Here is a 23,208-nt window from a genome sequence, read left to right as displayed (position 1 = left end):
ATCTCGGCTCCCCTCCCCTGCTCCCCCCGACTGCCCAGCAGGCTGGCGCCCCCTGCACGTGCGGGTGGCGGACTCTGGAGGTGGAAAGCTCAGCGCACCCCCGCGTCACCCCTGCCCCCCTCCCCGGGGCAGACTCCTAGCAGCTTTCGTTCCTCCCCACCCCTCCCGCCTCCTCGCCTTCCCTCCTCTAAGTCCTTCCACCCTCGGCAGCTGCTGGAGGAGGCGGACGCTCTGCTGCGGGGCCGCGGGAGCAGCGGCGGCGGCGGCGGCTGCAGCGGAGGGACTGACGGCTGCACCGGGGCGGGCGGCTGGACTGCGCGCTCCCTTTCGCGCCCGCTCCCGGGCTTCTGGGCTCGCTCGCCCCGCTCGGCGGTCGCCCGCGGCCGCCCGGGTTCACCGTCGTTCTCAGGCGGCACCGCGAGGGTGGCCGCTGCCTCAGCCCTGCCCCTCGTTCCCTCCCTCCCTTGCAGCCCCACCACGTAGGAGTTCGGATTCTCCACCCGAGTCGCCCTGATTTCCCTTTGCCTCTTTCTGAAGCGGGAGTGGTGGAGGGAGGCAGCGAGGCTGCGAGGGAGAGGCCCGCCAAGTCGGCCCGCCTGCAAAGTGTTGCTTTGACACATCCTTATTATGGAAGTTAAGTGAAAAAACTCTGGACGTGGAGCGGCTACCGAGAAGGAGACCGGGCAAGGAAAACCAGTAGGCAGGCCAATGGTGTTTCGGCAGCGCGCTGGCAAGTTTGTGGAACACTTTCTAGGAATTAGGTCTTTTTCCTCCCTCTTCATCTTCTTGACTGCTGAAGAAAGAACTTGGCTTTGGAAGGCAATGGAGCCTGAGGACAGAGGGTTAGACACACTTGAATAATCCCTCCGGCTGGGCTGAATTTATGGGAATTTAGGAAGCCAGAGTGTGGAAATACAGCAGCCTTTGGAGTGCCCTCTGTTAATTTGGATGGAGCTAAATGTGCCCCATTCGAGACCTCTCCACTAACCCCTTCTGATCTTGCGATTTGCTCTTCTTGACTTTAATTAGCATCTAGGAAAGTCTAAACTTTGGACCTACCTCTTTTTTTGATACTTATTTTTGTACTTTTGCTCTCTGGGATTGGTTTCTTAAAACAATCTGGATCCTTTTTAATATGTCAAAATGAGTCGGCTGATGTTTACACAACTACTGCTCTGTGGATTTTTATATGTTCGGGTTGATGGTAAGTTAAAAATACTTTTATCCTCCTCCCACCCCCCAGAAAGCCCATTTATTTCTGAATGAGTTGTGGGCCATCAATAAAATGACATTGTGTCTATTAGTCCCTTTTGGTCAGGCACCGGGACTTTTGGGGGGCAGAGATTTTAAGTCTTTGTTTCTCAACTGCTGCAAGTGGAAGGCGTTAGTAGTCACCTATTGTTGTTATTATTGCAATTTGCTTAATTAATGGAGGAGTTGCATAATAAATAATGGGCTCTTAGTTTTGTTAGAAAAAGGAATATTACAGTAAATCTCTGGAATACTCTTGTGCCTACTGCTATTTGGTGTTTGTTCTTGTATCTGAACTTTGGCTTAGAAATTCAAGTAAAGAAAAATAGTAATAGACACTTGAATGAAGGTTCAGTGGGTTAGGAATTTGAGGCAGGGTGTCTCAGGGATCGATGTGTATCACTTGTATGCTGGTGAGTGCTCTTCTAGTGTGAAATCAGAATCAAGAATTTAGATCACAGGGAGAAAACTGTCAAAAGTAAGACTGGGCGAGGCTCCAGGAAGGGGGGAAACATAAGCTCCGGGCTGGCTGTGGGCACAGAACACTCAGCTCAGTCCCCAGTGGCAAACACAATGGGGATCTGAAACAGGTACTGTAAGTGTCTCCCTCTGGGTTGAGTCAGTCTGTCAAGCAGACAGCAGTCTGCCTCTGATTCTCCTGTCTTTTGTTCAGATATGGTTTCCTGGGATATTTTCACAGGATGTCAGTTTCTTGTGGGAGGATTGCAAAATCCTTTCTTGTAGCTCTTTTGAATGATGAGTGGAAGTAATCATTAACATGCTTTTTTTGTTCGTTCATAAGAAGTCGAAAGAACATTTGGTATTAACCTTCTAGGGTCTTCAGTTTTTAAATTGATAGAAAGGATATGTGTAAAGAGAAGACTGGAGCGTGTTTTTTTTTTTTTTAATGTGGATTGTAGTACTTTAGATTTGCAATAATTGTACCTGTAAAGAATCTGTGAATTGGTCCAGATATTTGAGCCATCATAGTAGCTTGTTGCTACATAAACTTTCCTCCAGCATTTGCATTGTGGACGAATTCATTATTTGGGACACTGCCTATTTTTGCCCGCCTGTAGGAGCTAACTTTGTTCCAGGCAGCTGCTGCTGCACAGAACCCAGCGTATCAGACTCAAAACAGGAAGGCTTTCTATAAACATGAGGCAGTACAGATGAGTTTACCTACTGTCAAGTGGCTGTTTTCAATCATGGACTACATGAGTACTTTTGCCCCCAGCGATAGTAGGCAAGGCATTCATGTGGGCACACTGCTTTTTCTTTTTTCCTTCTAAGTAGTAGATGTTTAGGAATTAATCATTATGAATCACACTGTGACAATATCTATAGTCCTACCTGATCATTCACCATGCATTTTCTTTTTCAATACATTTACCTTTACGATACATTTAGGTTGACCTAACCAAAAGGTTTACGTATTTCTCCCAAGTGTGTTGGATTATCCTGATAAGAAGACTTTGATATAACTTTTTGGATAATATGTCCTCATAAACCATGAATTTACTTATTTCAATACCAGAAATGCATGCATAAACTATATGTTAGACTATAGAATCATCACCAAGTTGTTTTTTTCTCTTTTGGAATTAGTGTGTAGCTAAGAGGAATACAATTAAATTGCTCAGTGGAAGTGACAGAGGGAATCAGAAGAGCTTGGTGTTACAGAATGTAATTAATGTACCAGGGTGTTTGGAGATATATGAAACAAATGCAATTAACCAGCTTGCTGGAACAGCAGTAGCAAGACATCGTTTCTCTCCTTCCTTCCCTCCCTCCCTCCCATCCTGCCTCCCTTCTTCTCTTCCTTCTCCCCCTTCCTCACCCCTCCCTCATGTCCCAGAGACACGCCTAGGACCTTTGTTCTGATTTAATATTATAGGGTAAGGGGAAAATTTATGTCTAGGCCACAATTATGCAGCAAAATTCATGGCAATGTAGTGAAATATGTGCAGTGTTGAGAAGTTGAAAAGGTAATGGTAATTTTTGGTTTGTTTTTGTTTGTTTGTTTGTTTGTTTGTGAAACTAGTTTTTATATTTAACATCTACTACTCCAGAAGCAAAGGAAGCTGTGGACACTTACTGAATGAGTACATAGAGCATACATTTGACATTGGATTGTCTTTGGTTTACTCCAGAATGATGACAGCTTCTCCATGGGGAGTGTTGAAAATTTGGGATGTAGACAACACTGCCCTCTAGGCTATTTCAACACACTGGGACTGAGTGCTCATATATATAATGAGTGGGTTGGTTTGTAAGATCTCTAAGCTCTTTCTCTTCCAGGATTCTATGATTTCTATTTACTTATTATCCTTCTTAGAAGTGTGTGCTTATTCTCCCCATGAATTTCAAATTTAGAGAAGCTTGTACCATTTCAAAGATATACTGACTATCCTCGTGCTAGACACAGAAATTAATTTTATTCAGTGACAAATGATACATAGATTTGCATTGAAATTTGCTTGGTAGGTTATTTATATGTGCATTTTTATAGTATGTGAAAAATGTTAGAGTTTTGCCTCCTCATAGAAGATATGTGCTAATATTATTTATGATTTTTCAGTATCCTGTGTCTGTAGGAATCCATAGAGAATAAACATTAAGTTAGTTGAGAGCTACAGACAAACTTTTCTATTTGGGTTGTAAATGAAGATTTTCTTATTTGATACAGAATAATGAATGGCATGCATATTTTTCTTTACTGTTCCATAGGAGAATATGTATCACGTTTAGCTTTTGTTCTCCAGATTTTCTTTATTTTTAAGTGAGACTGTGGTTTTATAGTCATTTACAGGGAACAGACATAAATTACCACAATGCTTTTTAATTACATCCATCGCCTGTGCATTGTGTCAATTCAGTAATTTTACCGTTGTGAAAAGATGTTTTCAAAATAAGAATAATGTTCTTATCTTTAATTCTTAATGTTCTTATCTTATATTCTTAAATGAAGATGGCACACGTGATATTTGGGGAGAAAAAGATAATGTGCATGCAGAGTGTAGATGCATAATCTCATACATTTTGCTAAAGTGTTTCTTTTAGTAATGGGCGCATTATCATAGCAATATGTAGTCCACTTCAGAACTTTAACTGCCTATAAATAACCTGAAATTTGTTCTTACAACTATGTAGTGATATCACTTTGAATTGGCTTTGTTTGAATAACCTTTGATTCTAGGCAACCTGTGGACCTTAAACCAAAAAGATTTCTTAGAACATCAAAACAGAGTATCTTAAAAGAAAAAAAAAAGGCATGATTATACAAAATAATAATAATAATTCTGGTCATCGCATCCTTGAGCAGCTTCTATAAAATAGCATCTTTGACAATAAAAATATTGATTTGTAAGCACATTGTACACATATTGGGATACATATACTGTAATGAGAGGAACTTATTTATGTGGAATGTGTGTGTCTAGTAATATCTGCTTTAGTAGTTCCTGCAGTCTGTAGGAGGTACAGTTACCTCCAATGTATGATTTGGTTTTTGAAGGGTTTTAGTGAAAAGATCTCCTTTTATTTATTTCTCTTCTTCCCCCTTCAACTACTTGTCTTGACCCTCCTCTTCCTCTTCCACTTCTTCTTTCTCCTCCCTCCCTTCCTTCCTTCCTTTCTTTCTCCCCACCCCCCCCCCCCTTTTTTTTTTTGGACCAGGTGGAAAGAATTAGAGAAACATTTACATTTGAAGAGTGAAGAAGATATGTTTCTTGAATGACAATTTAGAAAAATCTGCCTTTAAAGTAGATATATTAATAGTGTTTTACTTTTGGATATATCCAATTGGGGTCTTGACCAACACTTTTCTTTTGCAATACTCTATACCTTTATGCAAACTTATTTTGCATAGAACCAGTCTTTCTCCAGTTAGACAAATGGAAGTCTACTGATCTGTGTTCAGACAATGGAAATTTACAGACTGCCATTTTATAGATTTATTTTTAAAGGAAAATATTGTTATGTTTCTTATAGTGTATCCCAGTATAGACCTATCAACCTATCAATACATTAATATTAATATAGATTTTCTTCTTTCTTTAAATTATTGAATAAAGCATGAATGCTTACATAAAGTCTTTCAAAGGGAAATTCCCATCAACTTTTTCAATGTTTCCGTATATGTAATACCATAACAGAGACCTAATATACTATCTAAAGTATGGTATATTCACCCGATACCTATTTCCAATTCAAAACTGTGTTGGGATAACCTAGGCCTCAGTAGTTAGTGTTTTCTTGTCCATTTGCACCTCATTCTTAAGAAGTTTTATCTAATCACGTGGGTTTCATTTTTCTTTTAAGTTTATTCATTTTGAGAGAGAGAAAGAGAGCAAGCTAGTGGGTCCGTGCGCACATGGGTGGAGGGAGGAGCAGTGAGAGAGAGAGGGAAGAGGGAGAGAGTCTCAAGCTGGCCTCACACTGTCAGTGCAGAGCCTGATGTGTGGCTCGAACTCATGAACCATGAGATCATGACCTGGGCCGAAATCAAAAGTCAGACATTTAACTGACTTAACCACCCAGGTGTCCCTAGTCACATGGGTTTGAAATCCATCTTAATGCTGATACTTGTCAAATTGCTGCAATCATTGTGTGAAGGAATATAGTGCCTGGAACAGTGTTTGACATATCCAGCTGACTACTTGACATTTTTGCTTGATATCTAATAAGGATATGTCACACTTAGATGGTAAGTGGACTTACTGTGGTCATCATTTTGCAAAATACACAGATGTCAAATCATTATGTTGTACACCTAAAACTAATATAATGTTATATGTCAATTATATCTCAATTAAAAAAAATATCAGACTCAAGCTGATGATAGAATCTGCTTCTCATTTCCAGCTGAGTTAATGGCATCACTATTCATAGAGATTTTCATGACCGAAAACTAGAAGTCATTCTTGACTTATCCTCATAGTCCATATCCAACTTGCTAGTAAACCCTTTGAAATATATCCTGATACCAATGATTTTATGTATGTTTGTGATTTTCCCACAACATTTAAGCATTTTCAAATATACAGCAAAGCTGAAAGAAGTCTATAGTGAACATTCTCCTAGATTCTAGCATTATTTTACTGTACTTGATTACCACATACTTATCCATTCATCTATTCTTCTAAGCATCCATTATATATTTTTTAAAGTTTACATTTTGACTCCATTTAGTTAACATACAGTGTTATATTAGTTTCAAGTGTACAATACAGTAATTCACCACTTCCATATATTACCCTGTGCTCGTCACAAGTGCACTGCTTAGTACCCATCACCTATTTAATCCATCCACCATCCCATCCATTATATTGTTTTGATGCATTTTCAAATAATTAGATACTAAACATTTCTTACTACTTTAACCACTACCATCTGGTCAAAAACTGGACTATTGCAATAGTTTGATAAATGATTTTCCACCTCCCATTCTTGTTCCTCTATTCCCCACACCTTAGCCCCATGCAAATTAGTTTTCCACACTAGACAAAGGGACCTTTTAAAAGCATGTAATGGCAGCTCCTTGCCTAGAACCATGTAATGGCTTCTACTCACAACTCTTCACAATGGTTTACAAGACTATTCAGGCCCCTCTCTGCCTCTCTGCCCTCATCTGCTCACACTCCCCACCTGTATTTAAAACTTTTCTTTTTAATGTTCTGTTTCTGACTCAGGGCTTTTGCATTCATTCTTTCTTCTAACAGAAATATACTTCCATGGATTTTTGCGTGGGTAAATCTTTCAATTGATCTAATAAGTCCCTATCCAATAACATCTCTTCAGAAATATGGGCATTCCTATCTAAAATTACTTCCCTTAAAAGACTATCGGGCTTCCTCCTTTACCTGTCTTAATTTTTTTCATAGCACTTATTACCTCCTGGAAGAGTGTGTGTGTTTGTGTGTGTGTGTGTGTGTGTGTTTGTGTGTGTGTGTGTGTGTATAAACAATGATAAAGGGACTGACACCTACCCTACCCGCAAGCTAAGAAGTTAGGCTGCCACAATGTCATGAATGCTGGGGGAAGAAATGAGATTTCTGGGTCAGAGGTGATGGAGTTCATTAGTCATGCCATAGCGAGTAGCATGATGTTATGTTTGTTTCAATTTACCTTGCCCCCGAAGTGCCTTGGAAGCGGTATAGCGGGGCCCAGAGAGATTACACACACATAGTGGGTTAGCCTTACAGTTGAGGGACCCTGATCTTGGGAACCCAGATAGTTTATAACAGACAGTAAGCACACTGCCTAAACTTTGCCTCAGAGGGAGATATTGTCTTGACTATATTGGATAATAAGCATATCTGCCTTCTGCTCTTAAGAGAGTCCATCTCAGGGGCGCCTGGGTGGCTCAGTCGGTTAAGCGTCTGACTTCAGCTCAGGTCACAATCTCACGTTCCGTGAGTTCGAGCCCCGCGTCGGGCTCTGGGCTGATGGCTCAGAGCCCGGAGCCTGCTTCTGGTTCTGTGTCTCCCTCTCTCTCTGCCCCTCCCCCGTTCATGCTCTGTCTCTCTCTGTCTCAAAATAAATAAACATTAAAAAAAAATAAAAAAAAAGAGAGTCCATCTCAAATTCAGAAGACTATTTGGTATCTAAGTATACTTGAAAAGATAGTTTTTAATAAAAGTATTAGTGGCTCTGCTAGCAAGATGTGCAGAAATCTTGCACATGGAGAATTTTCTCCCAACAATAGATAGTTAGAAATGTTTATTTATCGTCTGACTCTTTGAGCTTCTAGGGCAGACACTTAGTTTTGTCTGTCATGTTTAATAATGTTCCCCCAGTGCCTGGAGCACTGGATGACACATACGAGATATTCAAATATTTGTTGAATAAATGAAAATGTGCTTATGGAGTCTTTTGAGATGTTTATTTTCATGCCCTCCTCAACACATGAAACATTTACCATTTGAACAAGGTTTATTTATTTATTTTGGAGTCTGTGTGTGGGCACCTGTGTATGTGTGTCTAGTGAGAGACAGAAAGAGAGTTATCAAGCATGAGTATTTTGACACAAGTGACATCATTATTTCTGGTGATTCAATATTCTGCTTTTCACCTGGCAGAAGATATAGATTTGACCATCTATCTAACCAAGAATATTTTCTGTAGTGGTAGTTTTCACGGTCATTCTCCCCCCAAAGCCCACACTAATACTGCTGTGTTTTTTAATCTTTTTTTAATTTATTTTATTATTTTAATGGTTATTTATTTTTGAGAGAGAGAAGCATGGAGAGATGGAGCCAAAGAATCTGAAGCAGTCTCCAGACTCTGAGCTGTCAGCACAGAGCCTGATGAGGGCCTCGAACTCATGAACCATGAGATCATGACCTGAGACAAAGTCTGATGCTTAACTAACTGAGCCACCCAGGTGCCCCTATTTTATTGTTACTTATATATAGAGAGAGTGAGTGGGGACGAGGGGCAGAGGGAGAGAGAGAGAGAGAGAGAAGGAGGGAGAGAGAGAATAAGAATCTTAGGCAGGCTTCTGCTGCAGGGTTTGATCTCAAAACCCTGGGATCATGACCTGAGCTAAAATCACGAGTCAGATACTCAACCAACTGAGCTGCCCAGGTGCCCCAACACCGCTGTTTTTTAGCACACTGTTGAATGTTATGTGTATAGACAGGGAACTCCTTTAAATGATTTAGGTTACTTAATAAGAGCATACACATTTTCTCCCCATTAAGGAGTGTTGACTTACATGATGATATCTAGTTTAGAAATTGAGACTTCTCTGTACATTTAGGGCAGATTTCCATGTATGCACTAGCAAAAGAAAAGTGAATATTTAGAGATAGAATTACCTGGATTACTTCTTTTTTTTATTTTTTTAAATTTTTTTTATACCTGGATTACTTCTAAAATTAGTCTCCAAATATATGGCTCACTAATAATTGAAAAAGAAGAAGATTAAACAATACCCATAATGGGCGTTGTTCTCTATCTGCTATTGCAATCATTATGTTCAGGGCCCTATTTATCATTATTGATATTAAATTGAAATATATTCAGGAATTTGGTAGGTAGAACCTCTTTATAGACCTAATTTTGATTTTAAGAAAAAAATTCAAAGGATTCTTAACTGGAAAATTTACAAAAAAAGAAATAATAATAAGATAAGAGCCAACATAGACATCCCTAAATTTTGCTAATTAAATATTTTTCTCCCAACAAGCTTATTGAAATGTAATTCATAGATTATGCAATTCACCTATATAAAATATACAACTCAGTGGTTTTTAGGATATTTACAGAATTATATAACCATCATTACAATCTAATTTTAGACCTTATTTGTCATCCAAAAAAAAGGAAACCCTATATCCTATTTCCTCATCCACCAGTTCTCTGACAGTCCTAGGAAGCCACTTGTCTGCTTTCTGTCTCTATAGATCTGTCTATTCTCGACATTTCATGTGATAGAACCATATAATATCAGGTCTTTCATGACTAGCTTCTTTCCCTGAGTCTAATGTTTTCAAGGTTCATCCATGTTGTAGCATATATCAATACTTCATTCCTTTTTATTGCAGAGTAGTATTCCATATCATTTTTCCTTTGAATTATTAATTCATGGACATTTAGGTCATTTCTACTTTTTGACTATTATAAATATTACTGCTGTGAACATTTGTGTAGTAATCTTTGTGTGCACATGTATTTTCATTTCTCTTTAGTGCATACCTGGAGTGGATTTGATGGGTCACACGGGAACTCTAATGTTTAACATTTTGAGGAACTGCAAGACTGGTTTCCAAAACAACCGTACCATTTTACATTCCTACTAACAATATATAGGGTAAATATATTCTCTTAATTCACCTTGGAAAGCAAACATTGGATGGCTTTTATGAGTTGGATATGGTGTCTTATAGTGGAATAGTTTTTTTTTTTTTTAAATTTTTTTTTCAACGTTTATTTATTTTTGGGACAGAGAGAGACAGAGCATGAACGGGGGAGGGGCAGAGAGAGAGGGAGACACAGAATCAGAAACAGGCTCCAGGCTCTGAGCCATCAGCCCAGAGCCCGACGCGGGGCTCGAACTCACGGAGTGCAAGATCGTGACCTGGCTGAAGTCGGACGCTTAACCGACTGCGCCACCCAGGCGCCCCGGAATAGTTTTAATATTATAATAATACACCTTAAATTTCCATCTGTCCTCATTTCTAATCTCCTCAGTGATTGTCTTCTAAGTCTTCTCCGATCACTCCATAAAGTTTTACAAATTGAAATTAACCCAAATTGAACTTTTCATTTTCAGCAGAGACTTCAGTAATACTAAATATAAGTCATGGAATGATTGCAAGTCAGAGCTGGAAGTTTTGCACTTATGCAGTACAACTCTGTCATTGGTTGGACACCTGTAGAACTGAAGCTCAGAGATTTTATGTGTTCTGTCACAGATTCCTTTGCTACTTAATGGTAGAACTGAAACTATAGTTGAGAGATGCTTTATTTCTATGTATCATGCTTCTCTTGAGAGACAGTTTCCAACTTCTCAGCCCTGGAACTCTTCAACAAGAATTCCAGACTCTTGTTACTGAAATGGCTAGTTGGGGTGCCTGGGTGGCTCAGTCAGTTAAGCGTCCAACTTCAGCTCAGGTCATGATCTCACGGCTTGTGGGTTTGAGCCCCATGTCTGGCTTTGTGCTGACAGCTCAGAGTCTGGAGCCTGCTTCAGATTCTCTCTCTCTCTCTCTCTCTCTCTCTCTCTCGCTCGCTCTCACTCTCTCGCTCTCTCTCTCATGATATCCCCCTCCCCACTCGCACTCACTCTCTCTCTCTCTCTCTAAAATAAATAAACATAAAAAAAAATGAAATGGCCAGCTGTTTTGTGAGCATGTCAACAGGACAATTAGCTTGATACATCGAGGTGATTTATTTGATTTAGCACATGTTTATAGAGCATCCATTTATAAACAAGGCAACTTGCTGTGGGCTCTGTGAGGAACATAATGACCTGTTAAATAGTTCCCACCTTCAGCAAGATCCCCCAGTGCAAGACAAGATAACTCATGTTCCAGTCACAAAAGCAAAAGTAGTGGCTGGTAAGTGGTTGAAGGTATTTACAGCATAGTGTGGGAACTCAGGGAAGGAATAGTTGATTTCCAGCTGGTGCAATCTGAGAGAAGTCAAGATCAAATGGGTCACTTAGAGGAAGAGTGGGGTCTTAATAGGCAGGAAGATTGGACATTACATTAAAGCAAAAGGAATAACAGGAGGAATGGTATGGAGATGCGAAGGTGTGCTAAGGGAAAGGCAAGACATCTAGTTGAATTGTAACATGGGTTGTCCATAAGGGACAAAGTGGAAGATGATTATCGAAAGAGAGTCAGTCAACAAACACTGTTGAGTGAGTTTGAGTAAATAATTTAAAGTTTTTATGCCTCAGTGTCCTTATCTATAAAACGGACAGGGTGATAATATATATTTTATACAATCAATGTGAGGAATAAATGTATTTATATATATATGTATGTATGTTTATATATGCACATATATACATGAAAACACATGTGTATATATATATGTATATATGTTATATATATAGAAATTATATATAAAATGTTCTGAAGAGTGCCTGGTACATAACAAACACCATTTAAGTGGGTTTTTTTATTATTATTTTATTTATTTTTTAAATTTTTTTAATATTAGAGAGAGAAAGAGAGAGTGTGTACACAGAAGAGGGGCAGAAGGAGCGTGCGCGAGAGAGAGAGAGAGAGAGAGAGAGAAGAGAGAATCCTAAGTAGTCTCCATGCTTAGTAGGGAACCTAATGCGAGCCTTGATCCCACAACCCCGGGATCATGACCTGAGCCAAAATTAAGAGTCAGTCGCTTAACTGACTGAGCCACCTAGGCGCCTCTAAGTGTTATTTATTGTTATTCTTATTATATCATTATTCCTTTTCTAGTGTGGACTATAAGCAATTTTAAGAGGACTTTGGCTATCAGGCTGATTATGGGCTGCATATGATATGCATTTCATGATAATTTTCATGTCGTCTTTCAAGTATGAGTCTTCGGGTGACTGATTAAGGACTTTTATTGCCTCTTAAGGGGAATCATCTGTGGCCACGCCTATGCAACTGTGCCAAACATGCCAGACAGGTGTGTTACCATTGCATCATATGCTGATTACGGAGGGATTCCCAAGTGAGTGGCATTATGAATGGAAGGAATCAACAAGAGAGGCCTACTGTAAATAGCAATTTGTTAACAAGTAGAGCATGCTCATATAAACCTGCATTTTGGTTCATGCTGACTGATTTACATTTTATCCAGAATATTGTTTACTTGGTGCTTTTAATATAGAGTACCGTGAAGATCAATATTGTGTAAGACAAACTTATTTGTTTCTAAGTAAACACTTCTGGTATCGAAAATCCTTTGTAAAAATTAACAGTCTGCACTCATATTTTTTCTAAATAGCCTACTTATCTTTCTCTCATTTAGTATAGACAGTGACTCTAATAATTTTGACAATTATCCATTAATTAGATTCCCACATTGAGTGGTTGTGTAAATCAAAATGGATAACCTGAGTAAAATGATATCATCACTCTCGTGGAAGGCACACACTTTAGGTGGTCAGAAGCTCTGAACTACAGCTTTTGCTTTTCTACTAATTAATTGTATGACTTTAGATCTTTACATTTTTTTAAATGTTTATTTTTGAGAGAGAGAGAGAGAGAGAGAGAGAGAGAGAGAGAGAGAGAGAGATCCAGAGCATGAGCAGGGGAAGGGAAGAGAGAGAGAGGGGGGGGGAGAGACACAGAGTCTGAAGCAGGCTCCAGGCTTGGAGCTGTCAGCACTGAACCTGACGAGGGGCTTGAACTCACGAACTGTGAGATCATGACCTGAGCCAAAGTCGGGTGCTTAACTGACTGAAGCACCTGGGTGCCCCTAGATACTTACTTTAAAAAAGATGAGACCTGACTGTGTAATCTCCAGCATCCACTTAGCCTTAAATTCTATTATTGTAAGTAATTTAGTTTAATGTCTTATTGTTTATGCTTATGTTTGACTACAATTGAGGAGAAAATTTAGGCTGGAAAGAAATTATCTAAAACCATATATATCTGTCTTTGGGTGTAATGAGTTTATTGTCCAATCCGCCTAGGGTATAACCCTGTATTTTGGTGTGGGCTTAATGATGTGAATATGGATGATAGGCAAAATTCACCAGTCTTATGATTTGCATCCGCTCTTATCCATTAATGACCAGTGGGATGTATGGTTTCTTTATGAATAAATTGAATTAAAAATAATAACACTGAGACAATAGTCTTAAGCCAGTGTACTTAGCTTATGGCCACTGTAACTAGAACCATATGCAACCCAGCAGTTTTAGCTCAGGAAACTAACTGAGTTAATAGCCACTTTTTAACTTCCATCGTAAGGATTGATGTGGGATATTTTCCCCTAGCTCTTGGTCCCAAGCCTTTTTGGAAATAAGTTGGAGAACATGGAATAGAACTCAACTATTTCATTTTATCTCTTTTCAAGTTTAAACAAGGAACACCCACTTGAAAACTTTTTTGTTTGAAAGATTTGTCTAGAGGCACTTGGGTGGCTCCGTTGGTTAAACGGCTGATTCTTGATTTCGGCTCAGGTCATGATCTCAGGGTTCGTGAGTTTGAGCCCCACATCGGGCTCTATGCTGACAGTACGGAGCCTGCTTGGGATCCCCTCTCTCTTCCTCTCTCTCTGCTCCTCCTGTGTGCTTTCTCTCTCTCTCTCTCAAAATAAATAAAATAAACTTAAAAAAAGAAAAATAAATAAAAGTCTAAAACCTGTGCAATAGTTACAGACAATTAAAATGTTCATGGGGCTCCTGGGTAGCACAGTTGGTTAAGCGTCAGGCTCTTGATCTCGGCTCAGGTCATGATCTCACGGGTGGTGAGTTTGAGCCCCGTATCGGGCTCTGCACTGATGTTGCTGAGCCTACTCTGTATTCTGTGTCTCCTCTCTGACCCTCCCCCACTTATGTGCGTTCTCTCTCTCTCTCTCTCTCTCTCTCAAAATAAACTTTAAAAAAAACTGTTCAAAAGTATGGTCAAAAAAGGGAGAACTTCTGATTTTCCAAAAAATTAAGTGAAGAATTTTTCTTTATAAAGAAAAGGTTTATACATTGCATAAATCAAGGTTATGACACATTTTAAAGTTTTATAATATTTATTTCCAAATACTAGCAAATGCTAAAACATAGTGAAACTAAACATTTAAGTGAATCTGATAATTATGGAATATGATTTTCAGGGTAACATTAAGGATGAACCTAGCAATAGCCATTCCAAGATGTGTCTGTATCTTTATTTTAAAGTGAACTTTAATGTATTGTCAAATAACAGTGTAGTTATTGACAACCAATCTTATTGTTGATCCTTTGAACTACAGAAGACTTTTCACCTTTCCCTCCTTAATATACAAACAGCTTGTGTATTCTGAAATATCTTTGAAGGGCACCTAGGTGGCTCAGTTGGTTGAGCATTTGACTTCAGCTCAGGTTATGATCTCGAGGTCGGTGAGTTCGAGTCCTGAATTGTGCTCTATGCTGACAGCTCAGAGCCTGGCCCCTGCTTTGGATTCTGTGTCTCCCTCTCTCTCTCTCTCTCTCTCATTCTGCCCCTCCCCCACTCACTCTCTTTCTCTCTCAAAAATAAACATTAAAAAAAAATCATTGCATGGCAGAAACTACAACAGGAAGCCATCACATAAATGCCAATTATGTGAACCCCTCCCCAACTGGATCATCTATTGGAAGAGAAACTGAGTAAGAAGGATGTAACCTTTGAAAAGAAAATGCCAGATAACTGAACATTCCACAGCACTTTTTTTTTCATGAAAAATGGGCTGTGAAGAGTTAGAACATGAATTTGATGGCCTCAGAGCTACTTTTTTCACTGCAGTGATAGTCTCACAAGTTAAAAGTTAACAATGAAAACATATTTCCATGGTACCTGCACCCTGTACTCACAAATCTTCAGCAATCACTCAGTTGATTTTTCAGCTTCCTTTTCTCCTCACAAGTGCTGTTTAATAATTTCACCAGAGAAGAAGTGCTAACAGATTTAACTGGGGAGCTCCTCACTCACCATCTTGAAAACATGTAGGTGATTTTGTAGCTAAGTATGTTTTTAAGTGTTTCAATCCACCTTTGTGATTCGAAAGGCTGGGTAATGTCAACTTGTAATACAAAATGAAGGAAAAAAGAATGAGAAAAATATGTATAACATGTGGGTACAGATTGTGGGCAAAGATACTTCTTATCCCTCTGCCCCATACACACATGGCTGTAAGATATGAATAAACTTGAGTTTTTTGATGCCTGCCCTCTACTCACAATCCAACAGACAACTTTTATTTTAAGAAGAACATTTTCCAGGCTATGAATTATTATTGTACTTTTCAGTTAAACTGTAACACCTGTGATGTTCACCAGTTGGATCTTATGAAACTCTCTCCAGATTTTTGAGGCTCCCAGTAAATGTGTCTCATTGTGTTAGGTTTAAATTCCGAGTTTGTTTAACTTTTCTTTTCAGAAAGTGGTTTTTATCTTTCTAAGCAGCAGCTAAACATGGCTTGCACAGAAAGACAACCAGGCACTTGCTTTTATAGTCTGTCTTAGGATTCAATTTAAGTGTTCTGAACATGGAGTGCTTGTAGGAGTTTACACATAATCTTTGCATTAGAACTAGTCCAGGAGGTACAAGGATGTACCTGGGAGGGGCAATCTCTGTGAAGGATAAGAGGCTGGTGTGTGTGGGGGGGGGGGGGGTGTTGGAAAAGTGAAAAACGGAACATTTGAATCGAATGAATTGGACCAGCATTTGAAACTCTACTATATAGCAAATGGACAAGTTGATATTTAGTTCTATGGATTGTTAACATTCACATAAAACAGAATTATTTAGCATTTACTGAATCCTTTTTGATAATCAATTTGGGATCAAATGCAAAAGAACATGTGTCTGGCTTTGTATGACCCCAAATTCTTCCGTTTTCCCTTTGAGCAGATGACATGCCTTCTTTGCTGACTGATATTGGTTGCTAGGAGAAGTGCAGTGGGCTGGTCTCCTCTTATCCCGCAGTAAAACTAAAGAGTGTATTGAGTAAGAGAAAGGGAGGCAGAACACAGTATAGGCCATGAATCATGACTTGTCTCCAATATGTCCACTTTACTCCCATTTTTTTTCCCTTTAAAAACTTTTGTTTTTACCAATGATGCTTTCTTTCAGCCGCTATCTGTAATCCTTTTGGAGCCTGAGGGGATGAGGGTTGCTAAAGGGAGGCTGTGCTGCTAAGAGTCCACTCAGAGCAATAATAAAAGCCTTGAGAGTTATTCATGGAGCCACATTAGTGAGAATGCCCTACTCAGTGAATAGCATCAGTCAGCTGCCTTTGAAATCGGGTGATTAATACCTTCTGTTTTTAATGGGGGGGAAAAGGCAGACAAGAAAGGTCTTCATAGTACTTTGGCTCCTTTGCAAATTAGATCTTCTACATTGTCAGAGCTTTAGACAAAGAAGTTGCTAAATTTTCAATACCTGAAATAGTCTTTTTTTTTTAATAGTGTTTCATGAACTGTTACGATACAATTGAAATGGTGAAAATATCCCAAGTGAACACATAAAAAAAATCAATTAACTGTTCTTATATTTTGGCAATGTTTGTGATGATCATCAAACTAAAAAGGTGATGTTAGATGTTATATTCAAAATGTTGTCTAAGCTGATCTCTTTCACAGCACCCAAATCACATTTTTGTTTGTTTGATAAAGAAACTAATTACAGTACTCTTGAGATTTTAGAGAAGCATCTAATGAGAAAGTGTTAAGGGTGGCAGGTGCTAGTTTCCCATGAGCACTTGAGTGTAAGAGACTGTGTAATTTACAAAGAAGTTGTTATTTATGTATATATGTATGTTGATATCTATAGGCTAGTTTAGCATAAGGGACTTGAGATGTTATCATTATGATCTCTCTTCTCTGTATCTTTTGATTACATTGGATACATGGCATAGTTCAAATAAAATTGTCTGAGGTTTAGGAACCTTGTTAATCATCTGAGACGCATCAATAGAAAAGCTTCCAGTTGATGGCCTGTGTTTGGCAACTAGACAATGCAAGGTGATGCTTGCTTTCATACTATTTTTAGCGTGATTATCATGTCATCACGACTGGTAATATTTAGATAATAAAGTAGGCAAACCCTTAGTGTTCTTTTACAATTATTTTCATTCTGCTGTTCACTTTACATTTTCAATTTATTTTTGATGTAGCAGCCTAGACCGGTCCTTTTATATGTACTCATGTTCATTGAAAAGCCTTTATTGTAGTCTGAATATGAGAACAAACAACATTTAAAAAGCTCTGCACGGTGCTTCCTGCAACCTGTTTTTCACTCTATGGAAGTGAAATACCTTGTTAAGAGGTGGTAATACCCAAGGGCAATCAGAGATGAAAATGTAACGATTTGGTGGGTGATGTCTAGAGATCAGCTTCAAGTGAGGTCCGATTGAACATTGTTATTAGTGATATAAAATTGAGAACAAGATGATAAAAATAAATTATATAACCAACATTAGAAAGCTATTGGATCCTAACTCTCCCTAACACCCCAACCCATGAGCATATAAATGATTTGCAAAAATTCTTAACAGAGTAAGAACTAACGCTTCATTTGGTATATGAATGTAAATGAATTCTTCAGGGAAATAATCAGAAATCTAGATATATAAGTAGAGGGAGAAGCCAGCAAACCAATAAAACTGGAAGGGCCCAGGGGATAAATATGGGAGTGGGGGCAGAGAGAATGTGATTCAAATTAGGAGTTTTGTGCCCCAGTTTAAAGGTCAGGAGATTCTAGTGCCCATTTAGGGAGTGTTGCACCACTAACTTGGGAGATCCTCTTTCAATGAATGTGGCTTAAGTGCAGTTGAAATACTTCTCTCATTTTGCACGTCATTGCTAGACCATGAGAGTGTGAGAGGGATTTTGGCAGAATAGAAGCAGCAGTGAGTACAAAGACCTATTTCTTTTGGAAAATGCCTGTTCTCTTAAGACTAGAGAAGGATGTACTTGTTTACTCTGTATATCCTGGCCTATGATAAAAATGGATCCCATTAAACCTTTTTTTTAAATATTGAAGGAAAAGATTGGCAAAAATGTAAGCATGTTTAAAATATTTTACCAACTACTTTCATGACTGAGTCACAAAAAAATTGGAATCAATGAGTTAAGTTTAGATGAAAAATACTCATATTTAAAAATTATTCTTGAATTAAATTATAGGAGATGATTACTACAAAGTTGCATTTCATTTCAAGAGAAAGGTAGTACACAATATGAGTCCACTATGTAAATAGACAAGAATTGTAATCAGACTCATTGGTTAAACAGGATCCAGAACATAATTCTTTTATTACTTTCAAGAAAAGTGAGGTCTCATTAGACATGCACCCTTTGGGGCTGTACAGTTGAAGAGAAATGTGAAAAAAGTTATAGTCTTTGTTCTGTAGAGAGTTGCAAAAATAACAGGAGTAGAAAATAATACCTAAGTTTGACTACATGGGTTGGGATTCTTTTTTGTGTTTTTTCTCATGGTCTCATTATTTACTATTATTTATTTGATCGTTATAGCTTTGTAATATAACTTGAAGTCCGGACTTGTGATACGTCCGGACTTGCTTCTCTTGGTTCCATACAAATTTTAGAGTTGTTTGTTCTAGCTCTGTGAAAAATGCCGATGGTATTTTGGTAAGGGTTGAATTAAATGTGTAGATTGTTTGGGGAAGCATAGACATTTTAACAATATTTGTTTATCCAATCCAAGAGCACGGAATGTCTTTCCATTTTTTTGTGTCATCTTTCATTTCTGCTTTTAGCGTTTTATGTTAGAGTGCAGCTCTTTCACCACTTTGCTTAGGTTTATTCCTAGCTATCTTATTGTTTTTCATGTAATTGTAAATGGGATTGTTTTCTTAATTTCTCTTTCTGCTGCTTCATTATTGGTGTATAGGAATGCAACAGATTTCCATACATTGATTTTCTGTCTTGCGACTTTACTGAATTTCTTTATCACTTCTAGAAGTTTTTTGGTAGAGTCTTTTGGGTTTTCTATATATAGCTCATGTCATCTGCAAATAGTGAAGGTTTACCCCTTCCTTACTGATTTGTTTGCCATTTATTTGTTTTTGTTGTCTGATTGCTGTGGCTATGACTTTCAGTACTATATTGAATAAAGTGGTGAGAGTGGACATCCTTGTCTTATTCCTGACCTTAGGGGAAAAGCTGTCAGTTTTTCCCCATTGAGGATGATGTTCGCTGTGGGCTTTTCATAAATGGCCTTTATTATGTTGAGGTATGTTTCCACTAAATCTACTTTGTTAAGGATTTTTACCATGAATGGATGTTATACTTTGTCATATGTTCTTCTATGTCTATTGAAATGATCATATGGTTCATCCCCTTTCCCTTATTGATGTGGTGTATCATGTTGATTGATTTGTGAATATCGAACCAACCTTGTGACCCAGGAATAAATCCCACCTGATCATGGTGAATGATTTTTTTGATGTGTTGTTGGATTCAGTTTGCTAGCCTTTTATTGGGGATTTTCACATCTATGTTCATCAGGGATATTGGCCTGTAGTTCTCTTTTTAAGTCATGTCTTTATCAGGTATTGGTATCAGAATAACGATGGTCTCATAGAATGAATTTGGAAGTTTTCCTTCCTTTCCTATTTTTTTGGAATAGTGTAAGAAGAATAGATATTAAGTCTTTTTTTAACGTTTTGTAGAATTCCCCTGGAAAGCCTTCTGGTCCTGGACTCTTGTTGTTAGGAGATTTTTGATTACTGATTCAATTTCCTTGGTGGTCACCAGTCTGTTCAAGTTTTCTGTTTCTTCTTATTTCAGTTTTGGTAGTTTATACATTTCTGAGAATTTATCCATTTCTTCTAGGTTGTCCAATTTGTTGGCATATAGCTTTTCATAATTTTCCCTTATAATTGTATTTCTGTGGTCTTGGTTGTTATTTCTTCTCTCTCATTTGTGATTTTATTAACTTGAGTGCTTTCTCTTTTTTTCTTGATAAATGTGGCTAGAGGTTTATCAATTTTATTGATATTTTCAAAGAACCATCTCCTAATTTCATTAATCTGTTATATTGTGTTATTTAGTTGTTATATTATTTATTTCTGCTCTAATTTTTATTATTTCCTTCCTTCTGCTGACTTTAGGCTTTGTTGTTCTTTTCCTAGCTCCTTCAGATTAGGTTGGGTTAGGTTGTTTACTTGAGATTGTTCTTGCTTCTTGAGGTAGGCCTGCATTGCTGTAAACGTCCATCTTAGAACTGCGTTTGCTATATCCCAAAGGTTTTGGACTATTGTGTTTTTATTTTCATTTCTTTCCATGTATTTTTAAATTTCTTCTATTATTTCTTGGTCAACCCATTCAGTGTTTAGTAGCATGCTATTTAATCTCCATGTATTTGTGGTCTTTCCATATTTTTTCTTGTGGTTGATTTCTAGTTTAATAGTGCTGTGGTCAGAAAAGATGCATGGTATGACTTTGATCTTCTTGAATTTGTTGAGCCTTGTTTTATGGGCTAATATGTGACCTATTCTGGAGAATGTCCCATGTGCACTTGAAAAGAATGTGTATTCTGATGTTTTAGAATAGAATGTTCTAAATATATCTGTAAAAGCCATCTATTCCAGTGTCACTCAAAGCCATTTTTTCCTTGTTGGTTTTCTGTTTAGATGATCCATACATTGATGTAAGTGGGGTGTTAAAGTTTTCTATTCTGTATTATTATTGATTAGCTCCTTTAGGTTTATTATTAACTGTTTCATGTATTTTGTTACATAAATGTTTATAATTGTTATATCTTCTTGTTGGATTGTCCCCTTTATTATTATATAATGCCCTTCTTTGTCTCTTGTTATAGTCTTTGGTTTAAAGTCGATTTTGTCTGATATAAGTATTGTTATGCTGGCTTTCTTTCTATTATTTTTTTTCTTTTTTCTTCTTTTTTCTCTTTTCTTTAAAGTTAGTTCCATTTGGGGCTTGAAATCATGACCCAAAGATCAAGAGTTGCATGTTCTATCAACTGGGGCAGCCAGGTACCCCTTACTCTGGCTTTCTTTTAACATCCCTTTTCTCAAACATTCTTTTTCATGATAGATATTTCTCCATCCCCTCACTTTCAATCTCTAGGTGTCTTTAGATGTAAAATGAATCTCTTGTAGACAGCATATAGATGGGTCTTACTTTTTTTATCCATTCTGTCATCCTGTGTCTTTTGACTGGAGTAGTCAGTCCATTTACATTCAAAGTAATTATTGATAGATATGTATTGCCATTTAATAACTTGTTTTGTGGTTGTTTCTGAAGATATGCTCTGAACCTTTCTCATCTTAATCTTTTTCATGCTTGCTGATTTTCTTCAGTGATATATTTAGATTTCTTTCTCTTATTCTTTGCATATTTATTTGTAGTTTTTGACATATGCAGTCTATTTTTTTAGTTTTTTTTTTTTTTAGTGTTTTATTTATTCTTGAGAGAGAGAGACAGAGACAGAGCACAAGCAGGGGTTGGGCAGAGAGAGAGGGAGACACAGAATCCAAAGCAGGCTCCAGGCTCCAAGCCATCAGCACAGAGCCTGACGCGGGGCTCAAACTCACAAACCATGAGATCATGACCTGAGCCGAAGTCGGACACTTAACTGACTGAGCCACCCAGGCACCCCAATATGCAGTCCATATTAAGTTGATGGTAGTTTAAGTTTGAGCCCAATCTTTTCTCCTCTCCTCTCTACATGTTAGATATATATTATAATATTTTATATCATTTTTATGAGTTCCTTGACTGATTTTTATAGAACTACTAATCTTTACTGCTTTTGTGTTTTTTACCTTTATATTATCATTTTCATCTCTCTTTTCGACTCAAAGAGTCTGCTTAAATATTTCTTGCAGGGCTGGTTTAGTGGTCATGATATCCTTAGTTTTTGTCTAAGAAACTCTATCTCTCTCTCTCTCTTTTTTTTTTTTTTCTGAATAATAGCCTTGCTGGATAGAGTATTCTTAGATGCAGATTTTCTCCCATTCAGCATTTTGTATATATCGTGTCATTACCTTCTGGCTTTCAAAGTTTCTGTTGAAAATATCCTGCTAGCCTGATGAATTTTCCCTTGTAAGTTACTGACTTCTTTTGTATTGCTGCTTCCAAAAATTTTTCTTTATTATTATATTTTGTCAATTTAATTACAATATGTCTTGGTGTGGGTCTACTTTTGTTGATTTTGATGAGAGTTCTCTGTGCCTCCTGGATCTGAATATCTGTTTCCTCCCCCAGATTAGGGAAGTTTTCAGCTATTATTTCTTGATATAAATTTTCTGCTCCTTTTTCTCCCTCTTCTTCTTCTGGGACTCCTATAATACCAATATTACTACTTTTGATGAAGTCACTGGGTTCCCTAAGTCTATTCTTGTTTTGCATAATTCTTCTCTTGTTTGTTCAGCTTGAGTAGTTTCCATTACTCTGCCTTCTGGGTCACTAATTCATTCCTCTGCTTCTTTCATCTTGCTGTTTATTCTATCAAGCATATTTCTCATTTTGTTTGTTGAGCCTTTTATCTCTGCTATGTTATTCCTCATCTCTGTGTTAAGGGTCTCATGTCTTCCACTCTTTTCTCAAGTCCAGTGAGTATGCTTATGATCATTGCTTTAAATTATCTATTAGGCATGCTACTTCTATCTGTTTCACTTAGATCTCTGGCCATAGCCCTGTCCTGCTCCTTTATTTGGGATTAATTCATCTATCTTCTCATTTTGTCTGCCTTTCTGTGTCTCTTTCTGTGTGTTAAGGAAAGTAGCTATGTATCCTGTTCTTGAAAGTAGGAACTTTATGAAGAAGAGGTCCTGGAGTGC

The 23,208-nt window shown here is 37.9% G+C and overlaps 1 protein-coding gene across 7 annotated transcripts in view; it reads left to right on the top strand.

Moving 5' to 3' along the window:
* The first annotated feature begins 265 nt into the window (after positions 1 to 265).
* Positions 266 to 23,208, top strand: part of ROBO2 (roundabout guidance receptor 2) — a 610,594-nt gene continuing 587,651 nt past the window's right edge. For all 7 annotated transcript variants that reach the window (XM_047875818.1, XM_047875814.1, XM_047875817.1 and 4 more), the window contains exon 1: positions 266 to 1,204. In XM_047875818.1, coding sequence (XP_047731774.1) covers positions 1,144 to 1,204 — 61 coding nt within the window. In that variant the 5' untranslated portion in view covers positions 266 to 1,143. The remainder of the gene's footprint in view (positions 1,205 to 23,208) is intronic.

The sequence above is a fragment of the Prionailurus viverrinus genome, chromosome C2 (genome assembly GCF_022837055.1).
Source record: "Prionailurus viverrinus isolate Anna chromosome C2, UM_Priviv_1.0, whole genome shotgun sequence".
Classification (NCBI taxonomy): domain Eukaryota; kingdom Metazoa; phylum Chordata; class Mammalia; order Carnivora; family Felidae; genus Prionailurus; species Prionailurus viverrinus.
This window is presented reverse-complemented; position numbering and strand designations above follow the sequence as displayed.